Source organism: Bombus vancouverensis, chromosome 15 (assembly GCF_051014615.1).
Source record: "Bombus vancouverensis nearcticus chromosome 15, iyBomVanc1_principal, whole genome shotgun sequence".
Taxonomy (NCBI): Eukaryota; Metazoa; Arthropoda; class Insecta; order Hymenoptera; family Apidae; genus Bombus; species Bombus vancouverensis.
In genome coordinates, this window is record NC_134925.1 from 10,671,707 (window position 1) to 10,695,578 (window position 23,872).

Below are 23,872 nucleotides of genomic sequence, written 5' to 3' on the forward strand. Positions count from 1 at the left end.
ACTAGCAATGTGTGGCAGCAAACAACTAGGACGTTCCGTATATAATATGTATGTGCACGCAATGTTTTATATTCTACACAAAAGCATAGGAAGATAATAATGTATCTAACCTCGATTTAGGAAACATAACTATATAAGTAGTAATTGTCATGCCTTTGAAATTTCTTTGGATAAACTCAACATAAATTTGGATAAAATGGACAAGGATTTCTTCCTATTATTCCTGTTAGAGGAATAATAAGAACCTGTTTGGAACATGTTTATGTATTGTATATAGGAACAAGTGGTAGCAGATACGTAGGCACAGTGTTACAATCGAGTCAATGATACAGTCTTTCATCTGCTGTCCGATCAACAACATACTGATTTACGTTCCTTTTCTTTCATTTGAATTATTCAATTTTCTAAGACAGTGATACGTCGCATATACGCAGTGTCCAGCTGGAATTTTCGCGAATACCATCGAAATTAAATTGTTATTAAAAAGTGTTTTAGAGTTTTATAAAATAAGTATTAAACCAAATATGAATCTATTCACATCTTCAATTAAACAGGTATGTATATACGTGTATGTTTCTCAGAGACTTATGCATCTATCGTGCATTCCTAATAATGACTATGTAATTTTTAACTAACAATTTTAATAATTTCAATATAGAACGAGGGAAAGAAGTAATTTCGATGACGTGGCATGTAGAAATTTGAAATTTAATAGAATTTTTAAAGAAAAAAATCTGTTACTGATTTAATGAGAACTTGTCTATTCTATTCTAATATATTATTAAAAATTTTTATTTGCTTAAACTGCGCAGCCTAATTATTATCGTACAATTCTTCTTGTATTCTTCGTTTTTTATAATAATACAATTTTCATTTGTTGATATTCCTAATGCTTTCTTATTTCGCTATATTTTACATTTTTTAGAACACTATAGATTTTAATGTTACAAATCAAATTCTCGAATCGATATTTTCATTTATTATAATCAAACACCTTTTTTTTTAAAGGGATATACTTTATAGTAGTCTGAATACGTAATTTCAAATATTCGTATCGTGATATATATACATATTCAAAATTAAAACAGGTTCGATGAAAACAATTTTCAGATATCACGAAAAATGTATAACAATAGGCATCTGTCCACTTGTATAACACAATTACATCACTGTCCTGGTCCTTTAACTCAACTTACAGAAGAAGAACTTCTGATGAAAGAAAGTGGTAAGATTATTGTTATTATCGAATATTCTACGCATTTCATAGATTAACTAGACTCGTATAATCATAGATACCATATGCTTCTTCATCTTTTACTTGATTAATTGTCACAAACTATGCTTCTTAAATATCTACGTACGAAATATAATTTTTGCAAAATTTCTTAGTCTCTAAATTGGCTAAAGAGGAAATTGCTCCGCTTGTGCGAAAGATGGAAAAGGAGGGAAAAATAGACGATGCTGTAGTACGAACACTTTTCGAAAATGGTGTAAGTTTTTTATCTATCTCTATAGTGAATTAATATATATATATATATGTATATAAATTAGTATAATATATATATATATATTAATTTTCGAATCAACTACTATCAATTAATAATTAATCCGAGACATTTATGCTATCAAACTTTTTATTCGCATTTTTTTATTAACACATAATATAACACACATTTAATCAATCTATTGATAGTTAATGGGCATCGAAGTACCGGAGAAATACAGTGGTTCTGGGTGTAATTTCATGACAACGGTTTTAACCGTTGAAGAAGTTGGCAAAGTTTGTGGAGCTGTGGCAGCTCTGGTCGATATTCACAATACTTTAGTGAACTCATTAATTGTGAAAGTCGGCACGGAAGAACAGAAAGCAAAATATCTGCCGAGATTAGTACAAGAACACGTAAGTAAACGAATTAAATAAAGTAGTTAAATAACAAAGCGCAATAAACTGATAGCATCTTATAAATAATTTCAAAGAACAAAAATGTTTCTTATCTTTTACTGTTTACTTTTAATGTTTACATCATTTTCTAGCCGGGAAGTTTTTGTCTTACGGAGCCTGGTTCAGGATCAGATGCCTTTTCTTTGAAAACCGAAGCAAAAAAGGATGGATCTGATTATGTTATAAACGGAACAAAAATGTGGATTTCAAATTCCGATATTGCGGGTTTGTTCCTTGTTTTCGCAAATGCAAATCCTTCTGCCGTAAGTTTAATATTCTTATTCTATTAAATTATGTTTGTAATTTAGAATCGTGAACACAGAAGAAGAAAAAATAGAAGAAAAGAAGCGATACGGACTCGACTCGTATTGTTTGATCCTGCAATAAGAATTATCGTTTTGATTGATACTTAATAAAATCGCATATAGTATTTAACGTTGTTTACCAGTTTTTAATAGATTGAATCAGACTATGGTATACTTCATGCTATCTTTATCTTCTCAGATTTTTGTCAAATGCATTCGTCCAGACGCTTGAACTTTCAACTTTGATCTCTGACTGATTTTACGAGTTTATTATAGAATTTTCTATAGCAATCACTTATTTTGTAAAATGCGATTTAATTAAATTATAATTTTAAGGAAATAAGCAATATTATCAGGTAATAATAAAAAATCTTTTAAATAGGGATACCGTGGCATTACAACATTTCTTGTAGAACGAGATACACCTGGATTAACAGTCGCAAAACCTGAAGATAAGCTAGGAATTAAAGCATCGGGTACATGTATGATTCACTTCGACAACGTCAGAGTAAATGAAATGATTTTTTGAATGTAAAAATGGTTCGAATATTGCTCGTAGATGCTTATTTTTTTTAATGTTTGATTCTCTCCTGAATTAAGGTTCCTGAGGAAAATATCTTAGGAGAACTTGGGCAAGGGTACAAATACGCTGCAAAATTTTTAAATGAAGGACGAATTGGTATTGGAGCTCAAATGATTGGTATAGCACAAGGCTGCTTCGATGCTACCATACCATATACATTAGAGAGGAAACAATTTGGAAAAGACATATTCTCATTTCAAGTATAAGATAGATAAATTATTTCTAATATAATGAATATCAAAACTAAGACTCAGATTGTATAATTTTTGTGTGTAGTCTATGCAACATCAAATCGCTCAAGTGGCCACTGAACTTGAATGTGCCAGGTTACTGGTTTACAATGCGGCCAGATTAGTCGATGCCAAAAAAGATGTAATAAAAGAGGCTGCCATGGCAAAACTGGTTGCTTCCGGTAATTAATAGTCTCTTTCTACTTTTTTAACGGCAATCGTAAAATATTAAAATATTGACCGCAAAATTTATTATATATTTTTTTTTCAATCCAGAAACGGCTTTACGGGTTACCGCAAAATGCATCGACTTTATGGGTGGAGTAGGATTCACAACGGATTTTCCTCAAGAAAAATATTTTAGAGATTCGAAAATTGGGACTATTTACGAAGGCACTAGTAATATGCAATTGTCAACCATAGCCAAATGCATTCGTCAACAATATTCGTGAAAATATGTAGTTATACTCGTCCTTTAAATCAAAATTTTATACTGTATTTTTTATAATTATAATAGATATTTTTTACAATTATGTTCTTTTATATTCCATTAATGATAATAAATATTTTATTGATAAATTTATATTATTTTAATTAAAACTAACTCCCATTGAATTCATTTCGGATCATGAGGTAATTTAAATCCGACGAGATCTGCGGTTTCTTTGATACTTCGTTCTCCTTTACCAGCATATCGGATTTGAATTTCTTTACATACTCGTTGAGAGTTTAGATAACAAAGATATGTTTCTGCTAAATTTTTTAGCTCTTCTCGCGCTTTGCACAAAACTTCAGACGTTTCTCGATGGGATCGTGCTTGCTCCAAAATATATTGCGTCATAATATTATTTTCTGATTTTTGTTGAGATGATGTTCGTCGAATTTCTTGTATAAGTGTGTGAAGCAACTTGATATTAGATTTCATCTTGCTTGTTACCTATAACAGACAGAAAAAGTTATTTGTTAACAAACATCAACATGTTTTAAATTTTTAATCTGTTTAATTTACTTTTAATCTTTTCTTGCATCATAATGATATTAATTTATACAATTTTATAAAATCTTATGAAATAAATGTAATAATTACTTTACTACTTAAATTGCTTTGCATATGATATATCAATGCACACACAGATATGCATATATATCTCAATAACTTAAATTAGCAATATTAAAAAATACCAGAGTTACTTAATAATACATTTAAAAGATATAATTACAATTCTTAGCATCTATTTCCTTAGTTTGCTTAGCAGTCAAATAATCAATATCTATATCTTGATAGCAAGGCTTTTCTCGTGTACTCCAAAAACTCTCAGGAATTGCATTAATATTTTGTTCAAGAAATGTATGAATACTTAAGTCATTGAATACTTCTTCATATACGAAATCATTTCGTAAAGTAATTTCTGTAACGTATGGTCGAATACGAAAGACATAATCAATAGGACTGGACTTATTTTTTTCTCTCAAGTCATCAGCAACTATTGAAAAACTATTTGTCAAGAGAATGCACTTATTTAAGTTTTTACACCAATTTGCGTAAAGGAAATTGTTGATTAAATGTACCGAACAGTGTGGCATATATACCAATGTGACATTATCACCTATAATGCGTTTGCATTCTTCATTAATTGTTATAACATTAAAATCAAGCTGTTTCAGAAACTTGATTTCGTCAGAAGAAAAAACTGGGTCATATACATAAATTTGAGGATTATAATGTTTTTTCAAAGATAAGAGTAATGCCAATTGATATTTAGAGGATCTATGAGTAGAAAAATGACCTAAACCATAGCACAATATATCACAAATGCCACTGCTATTTAAAGCAGTTAAAGAATCTTTTAAATAATGAAAAACATTGTCAGCAAACGATGAATTTTTTACTTCAACTTCGGCCTCTAGTAGCTTTCTGAAAATTATTATAGAATCGTTATTAAAAAAGTTTGTATACACACCTTCGAGGAACGAGTATGTAAAAGATCCTTACCCAAACAGTGTTTCGTAATTAATGTTCAGATTTCCATCATCGTCATCGTTAGTGGTTAAAATTGTGCTCGTATGGCATATATTTCGAACACGAGATACACGTTTCTTTCGACGAGTTACGAGTCTAAATTCCCCACTGTCTCGCATTTTATATGTATATACATATATATACGTTTATAGTTACAAAACAGCAGATGATTTGTTTTTATACTTGATTATTTTATTGCTTACCTAAAAAATTCACCTATTTTATAGCTTGAAATTGCCATAAAAGCTGTTTCACAACATTGTCACGATTTCGTAGTTTGAGGCAGGTGAAAATATCCAATAAAATAAGCAGTTATATTAAATAAAAATAATGAATGATGAAAATGATAAGTTTCAGAATTTCTTTCGACAGATAACCTTATATGCTACCTATATTACATAGATGGCGTCACTTTATTATTGGATGGAGCGAATTTTGCATTATCAATAACCATAATCAGCTATAATAGTTTTAAAATATATATAAAATTGTGACCGGATATTGCTAAAGCATAGATCCTTTACTTTTGCATTTTCTATATATTTTTCTATTAGAAAAATTTGTTTAGATAACTCATAATTTTTAGAAATTTGAAAATCTGAAAATAAATAGTTTGTCAGATAACAAAATACCTCTAGAAGATTCAATTAATTAAAAACGCTCGCTTTACTATTACATACTGGTTTCCAAAGAGATTTAATCACATCATATAATATATACATATAATACTATACGTACATATTATACATACTTATAAAGATTTACGCTGCAATTAAAATACATCTTATCAAAAATAAGCGAGTGTTTGTATACTTTTAAAAGATAGTGTATGCACAATTATAAATTAGCACTTTATGGCAATATACCATTTCGTATATATTGCATCATAGTGTTATATGATATTTACCTACGAATTTGGACAGCAGAATGATGTGCTGCAGTTTCGCTTATCAATTTCGAATTTAATGAATAATTTCCCTTTCACTCAGAGCCAAGCATCTAATCAAACTTTCAATAACATATAAATTTCCACGATAAACAAATTACGAAATCTCACGGTCATCTTGTACGATTAAACTAATATTATTATAGTGAAATTTTACAAGTCACAATAATGTTCAAATTTAAAATTTTATGAAGGAATTTGGAATGAGATAGAAAACTTGAGAAAATGTGTACAAATGTATAAAAACCAGGAATTTAATTATAATGGTAAATATTCCGATTTTTGGATGTAATCTAAAATTCTGAATGAAATAGTAATTATTTCAAAGTTCTAAATAATTTCTTAATGATTTTTCATTTTACTTCGCTTTTTTTATAAATATGTATATTTTGATACCAGAACCACATTGTTATACAAAATCCTTTTAATTTGTTGACTTTGCAAAAGTTAATAGCTAACAATGACAATTGCTAACAATGAATACATATACAAGTTATGTAATTCCAGAACTCAACGTTTTCAATCATAGAGGGCACAAGAAAAGCTCTGATTTTTTGCACGATCGGTACTTCAGTACGGGACACAAAGTCTTATAAAGTGATAGGTCTATCCTATACCTTGTCTGTGGTATAGCGTATGACGAATGCATTGCTCTTTGATGACAAATTGATCGAACGATTAGCCGATCTTAAGGATGGCTAGAGCAAGCAATTAAACGAGTGTGCAGCCACAGTTATGATCGATCGGTATAAATCGACACGGATATATAAGGAATCCATCGTAATGTATTCGTGCCGATCAACTTTTATCAACAGCGTTTTAATACAGTGCGTTATAGGAGAAGAAACGCGATACGTAAAGGTAAAAAAAAGCTATCGGACTGATCACGTCCAACAAACCAACAACGAATATGCGCACCGTAATAGAGGGAGAATGGTGAAAAACATTCTTATTAGTCAATTTTTCTATTAATAACATAGAACTACAAGAAAATTAAATCTTATCAATACAGCTGTTCTTTTCTTTTCATTACGTATTTATAACTAAATTATCTACTATGTGTTGCCATATTTGTTGGATATATTAACGACTCTGTATAACGGTACTAAAATAACTTCACCCGCCATTTAAGTAGGACTTTTTAATTTATTTGCAGTATTAATGAAATTTTTATTCGATTATTATTTAAAAATCGTTTATTTATTATTCATTGAATCATTCTAAATGTTGGCAACGATACGATTACAAATATATTAAAAATTTTATTTCTCTCTTGAAGACATCTTAGGATCTTCACATTTCACCTTCAGGATCTAAACATTTAGTAACTTATAAACACCAAATACAAGTTACCTTTATTTAAATCATGAAAAAATGTGAAGTTCATATTATAAAAAGTTAACAATAGTGAGATAATTTTATTATTTTCTTTTATCATGGTACGTGTCACCTTATTGACTTTTTATTTAATGATTCAGGCGCAAGCGGGCCATACGATATCTATGGGAGACATTTTTTTTAAAGATGCCTTCAAATATAGAAATGAATAAATGGGCTACAAAATTGACAATCATCTTTCAGCTGACTATCTGGAGTATAATTGGATTCATATTTCTACAAAAAGGTGTAATTTCGCTATGTGAAAAGACGAAAGCACGAAATGACACAATTAACATGCAGGTTCGATATTCTAATCGATTATAAAAATATGCAATGCTATATTTTACGCCAAATAATTTGATTATTAATGTTTTGATAAATATTACTTTTAAAAATAAACACGCAATTATCTTTTTTAATTGAAGTAAATACTTAATAGCATTTTTAGTTAATATTTAGTTAAAATTGATTTTTAGTTAATACTTGAATGATAATCAATCGTATTTCCAATGATAGAAAATTATCGAACTACATATAAAAAAATGTACACGTTTTAATATCTAATTACATTAGTATACACATATCATTCATATTTCTTGAGATTTTGTACATATTTTTAAATAAGAAAATTGAGGAAACATTCGAGGATACTATTTTCACAGGAAAAATTCTCGAGATGGAACGAAGGTGAATTGTTTCGAGAATCGAATGTCACAGAAAATCGTTTTAAAATTATAAAATTTCAAACCGGAACTCAACGGGAAGACATCGCTGTTGATCATTCTGGCGATACTACATCAGGTGAACAGTGGCCCCGCGAATTATTTGCTTCCGATAAAGCGGAGAGTATCGGCAGCGGAATATCTAGAACGATATCAACAATCAAAAGACGTACGACGATTCATCGAAAACAAGATGCTAAAGACGTACATTCGACTCAAACTTCGACTATTTATTCAAACAACAGAAATGAAGTAGAGAAAGTAAATCACAAAGTGAACGTTGTTTTACCACTTACTTCCAATAAAAATCCTTACGAGACAGAAGACACTGTAATAAATAATAGTACGCCAAGCGCCTCGTTTGAATCGAAAGACTTTGATACGACTAATTTGATCAAATTGACTGAAAGAAATTTCTTCGAGCATGAATATAATAAAATATCCGACGAAAGTATAGGAAACAACAAGAATGAAACAAAATCGCGACGCCGCCCGGTAAATCGAGTCGGGACGGCTATTGCTATAACCATGCTTGTGATCGGCGTTGTTATGTTACTTATAGGACCGCTTATAGTTATTATTCGTACTTTTAATAATAGAAGGCGAAACAGACAGATGTTAAAATCAAGGTGTTATAATGATCAACCACCAACTTACGAAGAAGCAACACTAATGGATGAAACACCGAGATACTCCACACTCCAACTGGACGCAACCATCGATTCCCTTTCTCCTTAATTCCTTATATTCGTTGTTTCATTTTCTTCTTTTTTAATTCGCTCTTGATGCATCTCCGCTCGAAAGTTTCAAGACAGTTATATTTACTTTAAAATTTAAAAATATTAAATAATCGTTAAAAGATATAAAGAAATAATTTAAACGTATAGTTTATAGAACAAAGAAAGTAATTTATGCGTAAAGTGTTACTGTATTAACAAGCTTTAAAAATCCACACAACCTACACTAAATACTGAAGTTTTGTTAAAAATGTATAAATATATGTCCTAAGACCTTTGAGCGGAAGTGTATATTATATTTTCCATCAAATCCGTTCTCCATTTCTATGTTTTTCATCTTCAGGATTTTTCATTATCCGTTTTATTTTATTGCCTCAAAAGGCGGTAAAAGTCTTTAATCTAAGCGTAAACAAATGATTTTATCTTGTAATTTGTATTTAATTGAAAACTATATATATACATACATACATACATGCATACATACATACATACATATATATATGTATGTACGACATAATTTTTAATATGTACACGCAATATTATTTTTTCCTCCTTCCCATAATATCATTTTTCTCCATTTCAGCCAATGATTATTGATTAACTATATTTATTTTGAATACATTAATATCTGAAACTTTTCGTAAAACATACAATCAAGTAAATCAAAAAGGTAAAACGAAACGGAACGGAACGGAATGAAATGGGTCGAGACAGAAAATTATCTGTAAATATGACAGAGCGGAACGAAATGGAATGAAACGTTTTAGTAATTGGAACCAAGATGGTACTGGAAAGTACGATGATATGGTAAGCTTTTGATATTTATTCGTTGTAAGCTTGCAAGAGGCGTTATATTTTTTGCGTTCTTAATTTATCTTCTTAATTTTCATTGAATTTCATATCATTATATTTCTACGCCTTCTAACGGCAACTATTTTGGCAATTTGTAAACGATAGGATGAGTGACAGTGCAAAGTTGAAATACTTCATAGTATATTCACGATTAACTTTTCCTTCTTGAATTAAATCTAGCGAAAGTAAAATTTAATTTTAAATTTAATTGCAAATGAGATATTTGCAATTACAAATATGATGAGCGATAAGTAAATTGCGATATAAATATTTCGATTTGTATAAATCAATCTTGTACAGGTTATGTGACTAAGATAAAATAGTTTCCTTTAAATCTATTCACGAAACGTTTATCGTTTCGTTCACACATTTTGGAATACTTATAGTGTCGACAACAGCGATTATATGAGAAATGGAGATTTTTTACCGACACGACTGCAAGCACAACAGGATGCTGTTAATTTGGTTTGTCATTCAAAAACGCGCTCGAATCCTGAAAACAATGTTGGCTTGATAACACTAGCTAAGTATGTTAAATCATATCCTATATACCAGTGGTAGAAAATATTTGTTATTTTTTCATTTAAACTTTATTCTTCTAAACAGTGTTGAAGTGTTAGCTACACTTACTAGCGATGTGGGCAGGATTTTATCAAAACTCCATCAAGTCCAACCAAATGGTAATCTATGTTTAATAACAGGAATCCGAATTGCACATGTGAGTATATTAATTATCCTTATGTTGTGTTATACAAAGTTTATAATTATAATGTCTGTGAACAAAAATAAATCGACAGTTGGCACTGAAACATCGTCAAGGTAAAAATCATAAAATGCGTATTGTGGCCTTCATTGGTAGTCCCATAGAAATTGATGAGAAAGAACTTGTGAAATTAGCAAAAAGATTAAAAAAGGAGAAAGTTAATGTGGATGTGATTAGTTTTGGTGAAGAAAGCATTAATAATGAAGTGCTGACAGCTTTCATCAATGCTCTGAATGGAAAGGATGGAACAGGGAGCCATTTGGTCACAGTTCCACCTGGGCCACATTTGTCTGATGCATTGATTTCTTCTCCTATAATTCAAGGAGAAGATGGAATGGGTGGCACAGGCATGGGAGGATCTGCTTATGAGTTTGGTGTTGATCCAAATGAAGATCCAGAATTGGCATTGGTTTGTTATTTTGCAATTGTGCTTCTTAATAAAACTCCCACTCTTTGTTTTATTTACCATCTTCATTCTATATATATAGGCATTGCGCGTTTCAATGGAAGAACAACGGCAGCGTCAAGAGGATGAAGCGCGACGCGCACAAGCTAATGAAGCGGCTACAAATAAACCGCCAGAAACGATTAAAGAAGTACATAACGAAGAGGCAATGTTAAAGCGCGCACTCGCTATGTCACTCGAGGGTGCAGAAACTTCGTCTTCAACTGCTGACAATACTGCTACTCCTGCTAACATAAATGCACCGGATTTTGCGCGTATGACCGAAGAGGAACAAATTGCTTTTGCAATGCAGATGTCTATGCAAGATCAACGTACGAAAATTATCCTTATATAACTATTTATATCTACGTACACATGTGTGCACATTATTATTATCTATTTTGTTTTATAGAAGAACTTGAATCTCTCAAAGAGGAAGCAATGGAAGTTGAAGAGGATTATGCTGCTGTTATGTCTGATCCAGCATTTTTACAATCAGTTTTGGAAAATTTACCAGGTGTTGATCCTCATTCGGAAGCCGTCCGCCAAGCCGTTGGGTCTCTTCAACAGAACAAAGATAAAGATAAAGAAAGAGAGAAAGAGAAGGACAAAGACAAGGACAAGGATAAAAAATAAAAAAATTATGCTCATTATTCTACATCATTACAAATGCCCTTACTTTATATTAATTGCTGTTCGAATGTGAATATCTACATATATACCAAATATAAGTTTCAGATTTTCCAGAAGTTTATTTAACATTTTTTATACCTTATACTAAATATTTTTATAGCTTTGTCAATTGATTTTTTTGTACGCAATAATTTTTTCTTAATTTTCCCTTCCCTACATCTTTCCTTTACATATTTTTGCAATAGCCGAGAGACTGAAACCACGGTCATTTGAAATCGCTGAAAAAACAGTAATGAACCTTCAAAATGGCGCCACGTAGAAAAAGTATTGGCTCTCTACGCGTTCCACTAACTGACAGTTTAAACAAAGAAAATAATTATTTACGTTCGTTAAGTGATTTTCAAGCACGAGTTCGCAGACGAGAAAGTATTCGAAATTATAAAAATGTAGCTGTGAGTAAATATTCGATTATCTATAGAATTTTATTATTTACTATACGTTGTGTCTTATAATATTTCTTATTTTATCAAGATTTTATTATTAAAAAGTAGAAATTGCCTTCATTCATCTTAATGTTTTGAAACAGGCTATATTATTGACATTTGTTAAATATTATTTTAAAATTGTTAATTATCGTTAAAAAAGCATAGGTTATGTTTGACATTTGAAAGAGCCGTTAAAGGACTAAATGTATATGTATAAAATCTAAATTAAAATAAGATATGTATTCAATTTTCTACATAGTAAATTTCCTAAAGATATATTTAAATATTTAATTATAGCATTTTTAATAAATAGAATTCTTTCAATTATATACATTACTTATTTATGTTTTCGAAGGTATTTAATACAAATACAAATAATTTATATTTCTATTGTCAACAAAAAAAATGTTGCAGTTTTAAAATTTTAGTCGTTTATAATTAGCAATTGTCACATTAAATAATCTATAACGCGCATTCTAATTTTAGCGTAATTGTTATTTTAAATATTACCTCGGAATAAGGTTGACGAATGGAGAAATTTCGGAAACTGATCTTTTGTTTCATGTCTTGCATGATAATTTATTGAAATTAGAATTTTTTAAAGATACGTAGATAATATTTAGATATTAGTATTCTTTACTATCATGTAGTAGTATTTCTGTATTCTTATATATATGCATAAGTGAAAGAGATAATTATGGAATAAAGTAACATCAAGAGGTTGTTAAACATTTAATTCATTATTATGAATTAAAGCTTTTCAAAATATTTACTGCATGTTCCTTTGAAATAGTTTGTACACATAAAAAGTCCTATATGATACACATGCATTCATCTTTTCTTACATTTAATTGATTTGTTTTCTTCTGGAAAATATAAGTTAAATTATAAATGTTTTCTGCTCAATCCATGTTCTTTTCACGTTATAAAAATATAATGTTTTCCATTTTAGGAATATGATTTGGAGCAAAAAATTAAATTGGAAACTAAAATAAAAGAAGGCTCTTCCAGATTATTGGCTGCTGCGCGGCATCCTGCACAAAGTTTGGAGGCTGCACGTGCTTTATTTACTTCTAACAAACGGATGTCGGCCTATATGGTTGAGTTAGAAAACCGAGGAAAAGATGCATCGTTGAAAACGAGGTACTGGTCTATTTATAAAAATATGTTGTAAATAGGAATACACGGAAATACGTATAATACTATTTAATTTTGTATGTTTCAGCAGTTCGGATAGCAAGGGCAAATTATCTATCTCGGATCTTAGATTTCCCTTGATGTGGAGAGATTCTGATTACTTTAAAAACCGTGGAGATTATCGAAGATTTGCGATTTTTTGTATAGTTCGAATTGGCGCAGAAGTTCAGGACACGAGTTTACTTTTTCCAATCGATAGAAAGCAAACGGATATTAGTTTTCCTGACGTTTTATTATTCAGTAACGTATCAGCTGAATTTGAATTATCTTTGGAAGTTTATAGTCATATTTTGCAAGAAGACCTTAGTATTGCCAGCACTCCGAGAAAGATTAGAAGAACTATTCATTCTTCAATTTCGAAAACAGTAGGTCGAAAGTTTGCGGCCGCTCTACGAAATGAAAATGAGTCTAATAAAGCACCACAGTTTGAGTTACTGGCTTACGCAAAGATGACCCTTAACGATACCAATGAGAATATACGTTCACATGATCTAATATTAAACAATTTTGGTAGTAAAGCTAATGCATTGCCGCTTTTCGGACATTTTTGCTGTCGTTTAGCTGTTCAACCGTATTACATCGATAAGGAAGTTTGTGCTGGATTCGCAATTATAAATAATCGACGATGCTGGATACGATTACGAAATTTCCAAATTGAAGTTTGGAAATCGAAGAAATGTTTGGAAAAATTAGAAAAACCTACGTGTACGATTTGTGTAAACAAGGTAAAATGAAACTTTGGATTATATTTTTTTAAATTTTCTATCGATATTGAATATGATTATAATATTGTTATATTTCAGGAAACTATTGTCCGCCGATCGAAATCAACGAAAAATCAATTACGTATAATCAATCACCTAAATGGTAACGAGATGCGTGATGTTATAGAATTATATTCGAACGAAGATGTTCAAGAATGGTTTGAAAAATTGGAAACATGCATTAAAGAATATGTCAGATGGAAACATGCAGCGATAACAGTTCAACAAATTCCACATTCCGAGTATTCGAATGAAAATATAAATATAATGAATACTTTTAATGGAAGGAACAAACGACACCGATCTCTTTATGACGAAACTTCTTTAACAGATAATATTTGTAGGGAAGAAAACATACTTTGCTCTACATAAAAGTTTTATTTCAAGTATATTAATATTTGCTAAGTAATAAAAATTATAGTTATTAAAACCTGTGAATAATATAAGAATAAAAATTGTAAAAATTTGAATATATAGAAATGCCAATTTTATTTTTAGAACCGACTTACCTATGCATTTTTTCGAGAATAGGTATTTTAAATATATCACCTAAATTTCTCTTTAAATATTATAATAATGCATCAATGATAGTATACTCTCATACCATTATTCATTTCATTAAAATCTTATAGGCATTTCTTCAATAAGATTTGTCATTTGACATTTGTGTAAACGAACTTAATAAAATTATTCATAATATTGGATTGTTAACTCCTAACAATAAAGAATAATTTTTAAACAGTTTCAATAGTTCATAAAACTTTCATGTTATGCTTTTCTGATCAAATAAAAAATGCAGTTGACTATAATTGACTACTATAGTTTTTACATGATTACTATTAAATAAATCTTTGTATAATAATTATACATCAGTACTTGGTTTCTTCCCCATAACTATGAGTCCACCGACCATGGCTATAATAGTGAAAGCTTGCGCTGCAACTCGACTACGCATCATATATTGCGCCATTTGACTATTCCCTATAAAAGTATTGTACAAGCCATAACTCAGAGCAGCTACAGTTGCTGTAGCACCTGAAATAAGATATTTGACATAAAATTTTTAAATTGTAAATATATAAATCAAATAATGAAGTTACATTTTTGGAGGTTATAGTTACCTATAGGTACTAAAGGATTCTCTTTGAATTTTTGTATTGCTCCTTTCGGCTGTTTGATATTAGCATTTTCATTCAACTCAGTACGTACTACTTGAATCCATTCTAATTCATCTAACGTTTTTTGATCTTTTGTTGTACCTGCCAGCATTTTTTATTATGTGATAAACTGCAAAGAATCAACTAATTTAGTATATAAAGGACAAATGTCAAGATCGAACTTCACTCGCAAACAGAAGAATATATTTTAGGTAACTGACAAACTTTATTGTATACGTTATTTCAAACTATATGGCTTTAAATACATGTTTTACCTACTAATCTATATAATTTTCTAATTAAATGTGATAGTACTATACCGCTGTAAGGCGAGTTTATAAAATGCGTGTTCATAGAAATAACCAATCAGACCTGTATTCCTTTGCCTAGCCAATTTCTTATCTGTACTATGCGTATGTAATTACTTACATGGGTTTGGAATCCCCTCCATCAATATGTTGTCCCTACTATTTATAACGTACTACTTCTTTTTCTCTATTGTTTGTGCTATTCCATGATATTTTAAATTGTTGAATTTATTTTAATAACGAAAGTCGATACATGGAACAAAATATGAATGTGCAGGACATAGTAGAAGAATTGATAGAAATTGGTATGGAAATCGCCAAAAGTCAAAGTTTAGAATTGTCGATTAACAGAAAAGAGGAATTGGTATTACGGCATATTAAAGCGTTTTCAAAGAAGGAATCGCGGATCATCGATTTTCAACCAGGTTAATGATTTCACGTTTATTTTATTACTCGATGTTTTATACAGTGAACGTTTCTTGTGATATGTGTATTCTATTCGAATATTAGTTGCATTAAGCTTATTCAATTTATGAGACTTGATTGCGATGTTGATTATTTATGATCTATAGTTTCTAAACTTTGAAGGTAATTCTGTATATGCATATAAGATCTTTATGCTAGAAGCTAATTTGAATATGTATTTTATTTAGTCATATTAACTTATCTATCGATTTTGAAATTCTCATATCAAAGATTTTATATAACTTTGGTTTTCGTCAGGCAAAGAGTATTGTACGTGAGAGTTGTAAGTGAAATGTTTAAGAAATCCAACGAACAAAGTATGAAGAATATTAGGGGGGTAAATACACCAAGATCGAATCGGTCATTACATTCAAATAATGAGAATATTTTACTTACGGAAGAGGAGATACGCGAATACTTCAAGCTCGTAGAATACGAAAAAATGCTTGATCAAGAATTGTCCAATTTGAGGATGGAAGAGACAGAATTTCGTTCAACTCAAGAAACTATGGATTTATTACATAAATACAATGATATTAAAGATGTAACTCAAATGGTTCTAGGTGCAATAGCTGTAGCAAATAAAACTACAATTAGGAATCTGTATAAACAATATGATTTGTCACTGGAAGAAGATTAAACATTCACATTTTTTCATATATGACATATGTACCTACATTATTTTTTTTCTGTTACCCACCCTTTATATATGATTTCTTTATATGATTTTTTTCCTATACTTAAAATTTAATATTTGTCATTTGTTATATTAATATAGTAATTTTGTAATAAAATTTCCAAACAAGCTTCTTGTTTAAATATGCTAGGTTTGGAATGGTTCAATGTCGCAGAAGGATTATCTATATATCAACATCTTAAAGGAAAAATAGTTATTTTGGATTTCTTTACATATTGTTGCATCAATTGTATGCACGTTTTATCAGATTTAGATGTTCTTGAGAAACTGTTTTCAATTCAGGATGGCCTTGTTATTGTTAGTATATACAAGATATACTATAAAATATGCAACAATTAACTACGTAAGATTAATAGTCGAACAACATAATACCATTATTTTCCTACAGGTTGGAGTACACAGTGCAAAATTTTCAAACGAAAAAAATTCAAAAAAATTATTGTCAGCAGTACAGAGGTATAATATAAAACATCCAGTTGTAAATGACACTAAAATGTCAATGTGGCGTTACTTAGGAATCGTATGTTGGCCAACATTAGTAATGTTAGGTAATGATCGTATATTTACATCTATAGGTGACAATTATCTTCAGAGATGCATCAAATAAACAACTTATTCCCCTATTAGGTCCTACTGGTGAATTACTTGCAGTTTTTGTAGGAGAAGGACACAGAGATGAATTGATAATACATGTAGGCGTAGCGTTAACTTATTTCAGATCATTAAATAAAATTCATACAAATGATATTCCTTTGCAATTGGCACAACATTTATTGCCTGTTGGAACTGGAAACATTTTGTTTCCAAGTAAGTTGGAGATGCTTCAAAATGAGCAAGGAGAAAGTTTGGTTATTGCTGATACAGGCCACAACAGAATTTTAGTAACGGATACTACAGGAAATGTGCAACACATTATTGGTGGTCCTAATCCGGATTTCAAAGATGGAGATTTTGAAACTGCAAAGTTTAATGCACCTCAGGGAGTGTCTACGTTTGGCAGTTTGATTTATGTAGCCGACACTAAAAATCACGCAATTAGGAAGGTAATAGTTTAAACTGTCAAATGTGAAATTGTCTTTTTGATACGATGTACGTATAATCAATATTTTTTTTTTAGATAGACCTGATGAGAAGAATAGTGATTACTATTGCTGGTACCGGTAGTAAAGGTCACGATTACGTCGGAGGTAAAATTGGTAAAGATCAAGTTTTATCTTCACCATGGGATTTGGCTGTTTATAAACACAAACATGATAACAATATCACACCCATATTGTTAATTGCAATGGCTGGTAATCATCAGATTTGGGCACTCTTCTTGGAAGATACTATTTGGTGGAAAAATAAGTAACATCAAAATTATTTTAATATGTACGAAAGTTCCTTTTTCCATCAATGAGAATCGTATATTTTATTCGTAAATTTGTCTAGAAAATACAACGAGGGTACTTGTCTGGCGATAGTAGGAAGTGGCACGGAGGAAAATCGCAACAATACGTATCCTCACTCGGCTGGTTTAGCGCAACCGTCTGGTATAACTATTGCCGAAGAACTAAAGCTTGCCGTTTTTGCCGACAGTGAAAGCAGTTCTGTTAGGAGTATAAATTTACAAACTGGACAAGTTTCCGCCATTTGCGGTGGAAGTAGAGATCCATTGGTATGTTTGAATGCATACGAATTAATTTCAACGATTTCCGATAAGCGAAGATTCTTCTTAATTAATCGAACAATAACTATAATATTGATAATCATGATATCACAGGATCTGCATGGTTACGGAGACTTAGACGGTGTAAACTATTCGGTAAAGCTTCAACATCCTTTGGGTATAGCATGGCATCCGAAAGAAAAAATTATTTATATAACAGACACTTACAATCATAAAATCAAGATAATCAATGTAACCACTAAGCATTGTAAAACCTTATATGGTGGTGGAATACCACATGATATCTATTTAGTATGTTGTCTATAAAAGAAGTTTTATAGTTATCAATTTAATCATATATTTATGAATTCTTTATAATTTATAGTTCGATGAACCTAGCGGTATTGCTATAAGTCCAGAAAAAGGTCTCATATTCGTAGCTGACACTAATAATCACGCTGTGAAAATGATAGATACGGAAAAGGGAAACATTATTACGGTAAGTTATTACACATTTTAGAGCGCAGATGTTAAAAATAAAACTGACTGAATAAGTTAACAGTTTATTCATTACGTTTTAGTTACCGATAAGTGTCCCAATAATCGAAGATGACAATAATTACAAGAATATTTATTTCTTCGATACTACCATCAGCGAAACAGGTGGTAAATTAAACGTCTTGTTCAGTATAAATTTTTCCGACCGTGATTTAAAGTTAAATTCGGATGCACCACAGAGGTGGGCTATGAATTTGACAACGAATAGTACTAGATGGATAGCTACGGAAAATTGTGGAGAACTTTCAAGTCCAATAAATTTAAAATTTTTTAAAGGAAATGAAACACACGAGGTGCGTGTAACTTTGGATATAGTTGCCTGTAAAACTACCGAGTGTATATCAAAAAAATTGTTAGTAGTGTACCGTGTACATCAAGTACCAGATGCTTCCACTGTTGTAAACGAAAAAAGAAAGGTTATTGTTAAATAGTAAATACATTTTTATTTCCATTTCTCTTTTTTACCGAATATCAAGTATAAAATGATTAATCATATGTTGTAATTTAACCGTGCATGTGCGTCACAGAAATAAACGGGTACAAACGTTCATTTACAAGCCCAAGATAGAGTTGGAAACCTGATTTCTTTCCGAAGTATCCTTTACATTCCTGTTTTAATCAACGAAATTCAACGAGACTCTCAATAAGATTTTGGAAATGTTTATTTCTTTCATTAGTTAGAGTCTTCTCTTTGCAATCTGAACGAAAGGTGGTCAATCTTAAAGGAAATAGAGGTAGGGATGATTAAAATCGATGTTTGCAATTATTTAATTTTTGTGTATTTTTGCTTGCACCTTTTCCACCAAGGTTCGAAAGACTCATTCGAAAATGGTAATAACGTTGAAAGAAACTTTGTGTTAAATTTGTCGGGAAACCAATTTTCGTAAAGGTCTTTCCGATTTCCGGTTGGCTCTGACCACGCCTTCTGACAGTTCTTCTGTATCCAGCGAGTGAATTTGGTATTTGGTATTTCAAGTACCTTTGAATATTTGGAAAATTTAATAAATTATCGTATAACAGACTTTTCTTTTCGACGTATGTACCTTCTTCGAGTCTTGGTGGGATACAATATGATATTTACATGGGTTAAAAATTCCAATGCCTGCATCGTAGCACGTAGGGGGAATAAGAAATTCGTTTCGATCGTTTGTGCGTAATGTTGCTCCACCAGGTCTCAATCCGTGTTTAATGCACGTTTGATATCTAAAAGATATTGGTTTAACGAAAGACATATTTTTCTTTCTTTCTTAGCCCCCCTTCCCTTAACAAGTGAAGTAAGTTTTTTAAGATACGATGACGCAGTGTAGTTTATTTTTAATTTTAATATCCGTAGTATTTTATTTTAGTCAATTACTGCAAATTACTTGCAAATTAGTTGCTTTCAGAAGAATGATCGGGACATAATTGAATGGTTTCGAGAAGCACGGATTTAATTAATTTTTCTGTACGTGAATACACTTTGTAAACAATATATACACGTTACATTTATTGGAAAAATCTAAGGAATTTTACTTTATTTAATATTTTACGTTATAGGACACATATGATGCGAGTAAAATAATGGAAGTAACGAAAAGCATTTAACCTGTACTAAACCTGTATATCACCAAGTTCTAATACGTGTGGCTATAATAGTGTAAATGTTTAAATGAGATCATATATTATCTATGCGTTAATTAACGCAACTCCTTATTCCCCATAAAAAAACACGTTAATTCATTTGTGTTAAAAAATTAATTTACTAACGACCTTCATCGATCGATGCATTAAAAATTATATGTTCCTATTAAAACAAAATATCGGCGATCTTCGCATGTCCTGTACGTGTCCACCTACAAAAAAAAGATGATTTACAACAAGTTACGACCCTCTTGAAATCATTCAATCACTTTTTCATACAGCAAATTAATAATCTATGACTGATCTCTAATAACAGATCAAAACGGGACAACCTACAGATCGACGAGCTTTATCATTATCTTTAATCTCTAAAATATCTTCAGGAATGGAACGTGTTCTACCAACCGTCTGTCAGGGAATCTGCAGTAGTCCCAGTTATGGCTACGAAAAATTAATCCATCGTTAAAGGTATATCGTTTGTCCTTACATTCACCTTGCGACCAAATTCCATCTATTCTTTGTAGGCGAGGAAAATATAAGCTACCATGCCCATGAAATGTACCGTCGCGAAACTCTCCTTCAAAAATGGCATCTATTACGAGCAAATAGATTCGGTTCATTTACTGAAATGAGGCTGAATTGCAGAAGAAGGGGACTAAAGGAGCAAGTGACCTAACGGTAGAAAAAATAAGATATGTACATATACATATACATATATATATATATAGAGAGAGAGAGACATATATATATACATATATATATATATAGACATATATATATATATATATATATATATATATATATATATATATATATATATATATATATATATATATATATACATATATACATATATATATATATCGAAGAAATTCCGTTTTCACATTATTTATCAGAAGATCTATTTTATCGTCTTTAAGGTATTATCACACGAATATAATATTTATAAAAAAAGGACATGTTTGGTTGTCCCTTCGCAAAAGACTCGTTTCTTTAAATAAACCAACCAAATATATATATATATATATATAGAGAGAGAGAGAGAGAGAGAGAGAGAGACGAAGCGAGAGAAAAAGAAGAAGAGAAAGAATAAACGTGTGCGCATGTGTATGTATGTACGGCGTTGGTGAAATTTGTATGGTGAATGTATGTATTTTAAGACCGGGATTCTTAAGCCTATGGGTAAATGAAAAACGCGTACAAACTCTAGAACACGAAGCGACGAAAATGGTCGCGTAACGGTACGTGTCGACTTACGCGCGAGAAATGCTCAATGTCGTGCTCAAAAACCAGTACATGTGCTGTACATACATACTTCTTAGACACAATTATTGGAGTTAGCATGTACATCTTAGAAGACTTAATTCCGAGTTCCGCAAAGGATAACATTCGTATCTCGCATACGCACACGATGCTCTCTGGTTCATGCTTTTTCTTTTATTATTTACACTTCACCACCTGCGTTTTATTTCCTATTATGGTTGTTTCTTTCTTTCTTTTTTTTTCTTTCTTTTTCTTTACTCTTCCTACAGCGCCTTTTACCTTCTGCTTCTTTCTTTTCCCGAACGATTCATAGAGGAAGGTGCAAAGTAACGCATTCGAGATCCTTCTGTAATACTTGTCGGTAGCTATACTAACTGTGCGGCAGAACGAATTTGCCAATTCCCTCCATTCCTAGTACGTTCCAAGTGCCCCTGTATTCGCTTCCATCGACGAAACGCGTTTCTTCTCCGGAATTCTTCGATTGCACGTTCATGTTGCGTGTGTTCGGCCTCTTCTCTATCGGTCTTGTAATTTTGACGCGATATCCGAATAATATGGATGATATAAACACAAACGAAATACTATAGCGTTACCATAGAAAAACGTCTCAAATCGGAATACTATATCGTTTCAATTATTTCCACGACATCGAGTATGACGCGAAGTTCCCTTAGATTGATCCAAAGCATTTTTCATTCGACCATTCGATCGATCGTCGACACTCGTGCTTTTTCATACAGTTGTGTCTGTTACGTACTCTTTGTAATTCTGCCCTCTCTTTGTAATTTAATTAACGAATTACATGTATCTTTTCGACGTGGAATTTGGGAAAAAGCAGAACAATAAGATCGCGCGGTATTTTTACGATGGCAATTTTGTCTGCCACCGCGAAATTATTTATTTCCAATATCCGTCGCAACCTGTACGCGTTAAGAATATCAAGTTATCCTGAATTTCAACTATGCGATAAACAATTACGGTTTCTGCTATGATCGTGGAATTTCAACTCATGACCGATGACGAACGATCGTGGTACCACAGGCAAAATTACACGATAGAATTCGTAGAATCTCGTTTGTATTTCCTATATGTCATTCTACTCTTGTGATACTTTCGCGATTTTTGGGCAGCAGGTCAAGTCGGTCGAATATTTCTTAAAACAGTCGGAGAACAGAGTGGAAAGGGAAGTAGAATAAACGAATACCGTTAAGCGCTCGTCACACTGTTTCTCATCGTAGAATAGATAGAAATAAGATACATGCATACATATATAAAAACAAAGTATTTTGCATCTTTTGTCACGATATGAACATTTAAAAAACGAAGAAAGAAGAAAGACGAAGACAGTGACGCGTGTCTACGTACTTCGACGAAAGTAGCTTCTACAAAATTTCTTTCGTTACAAATTACGTATCATCGCGAAGGCAACTTATTCAGTCGATGTACCGTTAATCGTTGTTAATTTCTTCCGGCTAAATATCATTTTACTGGCTTAAATACATTAGGATATTACATTCGCTGTAACGAATTACGAAATGAAAAGATAAAAGAGAAGTTAATATCACTTTCGTAGAAAGAAATGGAAGTTCGTAGAAGAAACGTGGAAGAACGGTGTGACGACCATATTTATCACGAAATATAATAATATCGTGGCAATGATCGATCGACGACGAGCAAATGGTTCGTTCGGTTTTCTTTTTAAACAAAGAGCACGCAGTTTTTATCTGGAAATGCAAAAACGACGCATCGCTCGGTCCACGAATTCGAAGCATCGGTTGCGATCTTTTATTCCACGTTCGATTTACATCTCCTTTTATCCGCGTAACTCAGCTCTACACGTTGGTCCTTCAACTTCATACTATCCCTCCTTCTTTTCTCTTTCTTCCTTTTTCTTTCGATATATATTCCCATGTATTCCGACATTCGTCTGTCCCCCCGCGTAAACCGTTCCAACCAACATCTCCACTCTCCAAGTTCACCCTTTCTCCATCTTTTCGTTCGAAGACTATGTTCCCCCTCTTCGATCGCTTTTCTTTCTCAGTCCGATGCACTCGTCTTAACCGAGGATTCGAGCACGTAGTACGCGCTCGTCCAAGGTAGAAGACAGTAGAGACGGCAGGTGATACGGGAAGAAATACAGATCTGCGCGCGC

The 23,872-nt window shown here is 31.5% G+C and overlaps 8 protein-coding genes across 13 annotated transcripts; 5 read left to right on the top strand and 3 right to left on the bottom strand.

The window, feature by feature from the left end:
• The first annotated feature begins 111 nt into the window (after window positions 1-111).
• LOC117166325 (short/branched chain specific acyl-CoA dehydrogenase, mitochondrial) lies at window positions 112-3,639 on the top strand. The gene is made up of 9 exons (XM_033350198.2): window positions 112-554; window positions 1,111-1,225; window positions 1,390-1,490; window positions 1,694-1,900; window positions 2,035-2,205; window positions 2,630-2,755; window positions 2,848-3,030; window positions 3,107-3,242; window positions 3,337-3,639. Exons 1-9 carry the CDS (start codon window positions 525-527, stop codon window positions 3,510-3,512), a joined length of 1,245 nt encoding a protein of 414 aa, XP_033206089.1. The 5' UTR covers window positions 112-524; the 3' UTR covers window positions 3,513-3,639.
• Window positions 3,535-5,463, bottom strand: LOC117166328 (protein FMC1 homolog). Of its 3 annotated transcripts, none has more exons than XM_033350205.2 (4): window positions 5,284-5,463; window positions 5,054-5,188; window positions 4,951-4,975; window positions 3,535-3,997 (listed from the first exon to the last, which is right to left on the bottom strand). In XM_033350205.2, the coding sequence occupies exons 1-4, from the start codon at window positions 5,319-5,321 to the stop codon at window positions 3,677-3,679; spliced, it is 519 nt and encodes a 172-aa protein (XP_033206096.1). In that variant the 5' UTR covers window positions 5,322-5,463; the 3' UTR covers window positions 3,535-3,676. The 3 variants fall into 3 exon arrangements, with proteins under 3 accessions (XP_033206096.1, XP_033206094.1, XP_033206095.1); XM_033350203.2 differs by having other exon boundaries at window positions 3,906-3,997; window positions 4,281-4,975; XM_033350204.2 differs by lacking the exon at window positions 5,284-5,463 and having other exon boundaries at window positions 3,906-3,997; window positions 4,281-4,975; window positions 5,054-5,283.
• Window positions 5,464-6,636: 1,173 nt separating this feature from the next.
• LOC117166327 (uncharacterized) lies at window positions 6,637-9,395 on the top strand. 3 transcript variants are annotated; one of them, XM_033350200.2, is made up of 3 exons: window positions 6,638-6,887; window positions 7,608-7,706; window positions 8,069-9,395. In XM_033350200.2, the coding sequence occupies exons 1-3, from the start codon at window positions 6,762-6,764 to the stop codon at window positions 8,864-8,866; spliced, it is 1,023 nt and encodes a 340-aa protein (XP_033206091.1). In that variant the 5' UTR covers window positions 6,638-6,761; the 3' UTR covers window positions 8,867-9,395. The 3 variants fall into 3 exon arrangements, with proteins under 3 accessions (XP_076481281.1, XP_033206091.1, XP_033206093.1); XM_033350202.2 differs by having other exon boundaries at window positions 6,645-6,887; window positions 7,505-7,706; XM_076625166.1 differs by lacking the exon at window positions 7,608-7,706 and having other exon boundaries at window positions 6,637-6,887.
• A 116-nt stretch (window positions 9,396-9,511) lies between these two features.
• On the top strand, window positions 9,512-11,674 carry Rpn10 (regulatory particle non-ATPase 10). Its single transcript, XM_033350199.2, has 6 exons — window positions 9,512-9,672; window positions 10,104-10,244; window positions 10,324-10,435; window positions 10,515-10,889; window positions 10,969-11,257; window positions 11,338-11,674. Exons 1-6 carry the CDS (start codon window positions 9,647-9,649, stop codon window positions 11,559-11,561), a joined length of 1,167 nt encoding a protein of 388 aa, XP_033206090.1. The 5' UTR covers window positions 9,512-9,646; the 3' UTR covers window positions 11,562-11,674.
• A 166-nt stretch (window positions 11,675-11,840) lies between these two features.
• LOC117166324 (rhotekin) lies at window positions 11,841-14,484 on the top strand. Its single transcript, XM_033350197.2, has 4 exons — window positions 11,841-12,010; window positions 12,996-13,186; window positions 13,272-13,965; window positions 14,044-14,484. The coding sequence occupies exons 1-4, from the start codon at window positions 11,864-11,866 to the stop codon at window positions 14,374-14,376; spliced, it is 1,365 nt and encodes a 454-aa protein (XP_033206088.2). The 5' UTR covers window positions 11,841-11,863; the 3' UTR covers window positions 14,377-14,484.
• On the bottom strand, window positions 14,363-15,273 carry LOC117166330 (HIG1 domain family member 2A, mitochondrial). Of its 2 annotated transcripts, XR_013060232.1 has the most exons (4): window positions 15,126-15,273; window positions 14,881-15,039; window positions 14,514-14,718; window positions 14,363-14,435 (listed from the first exon to the last, which is right to left on the bottom strand). XR_013060232.1 is itself a non-coding variant. In XM_033350207.2 (3 exons), exons 1-3 carry the CDS (start codon window positions 15,271-15,273, stop codon window positions 14,696-14,698), a joined length of 330 nt encoding a protein of 109 aa, XP_033206098.2. In that variant the 3' UTR covers window positions 14,363-14,695. The 2 variants fall into 2 exon arrangements, 1 of the variants encoding a protein (XP_033206098.2); XM_033350207.2 differs by having other exon boundaries at window positions 14,363-14,718.
• A 449-nt stretch (window positions 15,274-15,722) lies between these two features.
• LOC117166323 (NHL repeat-containing protein 2) lies at window positions 15,723-19,400 on the top strand. Its single transcript, XM_033350195.2, has 9 exons — window positions 15,723-15,894; window positions 16,762-16,928; window positions 17,020-17,179; window positions 17,259-17,674; window positions 17,749-17,978; window positions 18,063-18,288; window positions 18,394-18,591; window positions 18,665-18,778; window positions 18,861-19,400. Exons 1-9 carry the CDS (start codon window positions 15,723-15,725, stop codon window positions 19,266-19,268), a joined length of 2,091 nt encoding a protein of 696 aa, XP_033206086.1. The 3' UTR covers window positions 19,269-19,400.
• Window positions 19,401-19,453: 53 nt separating this feature from the next.
• On the bottom strand, window positions 19,454-23,805 carry LOC117166331 (MORN repeat-containing protein 5). Its single transcript, XM_076625167.1, has 4 exons — window positions 22,096-23,805; window positions 20,863-21,049; window positions 19,881-20,040; window positions 19,454-19,816 (listed from the first exon to the last, which is right to left on the bottom strand). The coding sequence occupies exons 1-4, from the start codon at window positions 22,211-22,213 to the stop codon at window positions 19,601-19,603; spliced, it is 681 nt and encodes a 226-aa protein (XP_076481282.1). The 5' UTR covers window positions 22,214-23,805; the 3' UTR covers window positions 19,454-19,600.
• Between the last annotated feature and the right edge of the window lie 67 nt (window positions 23,806-23,872).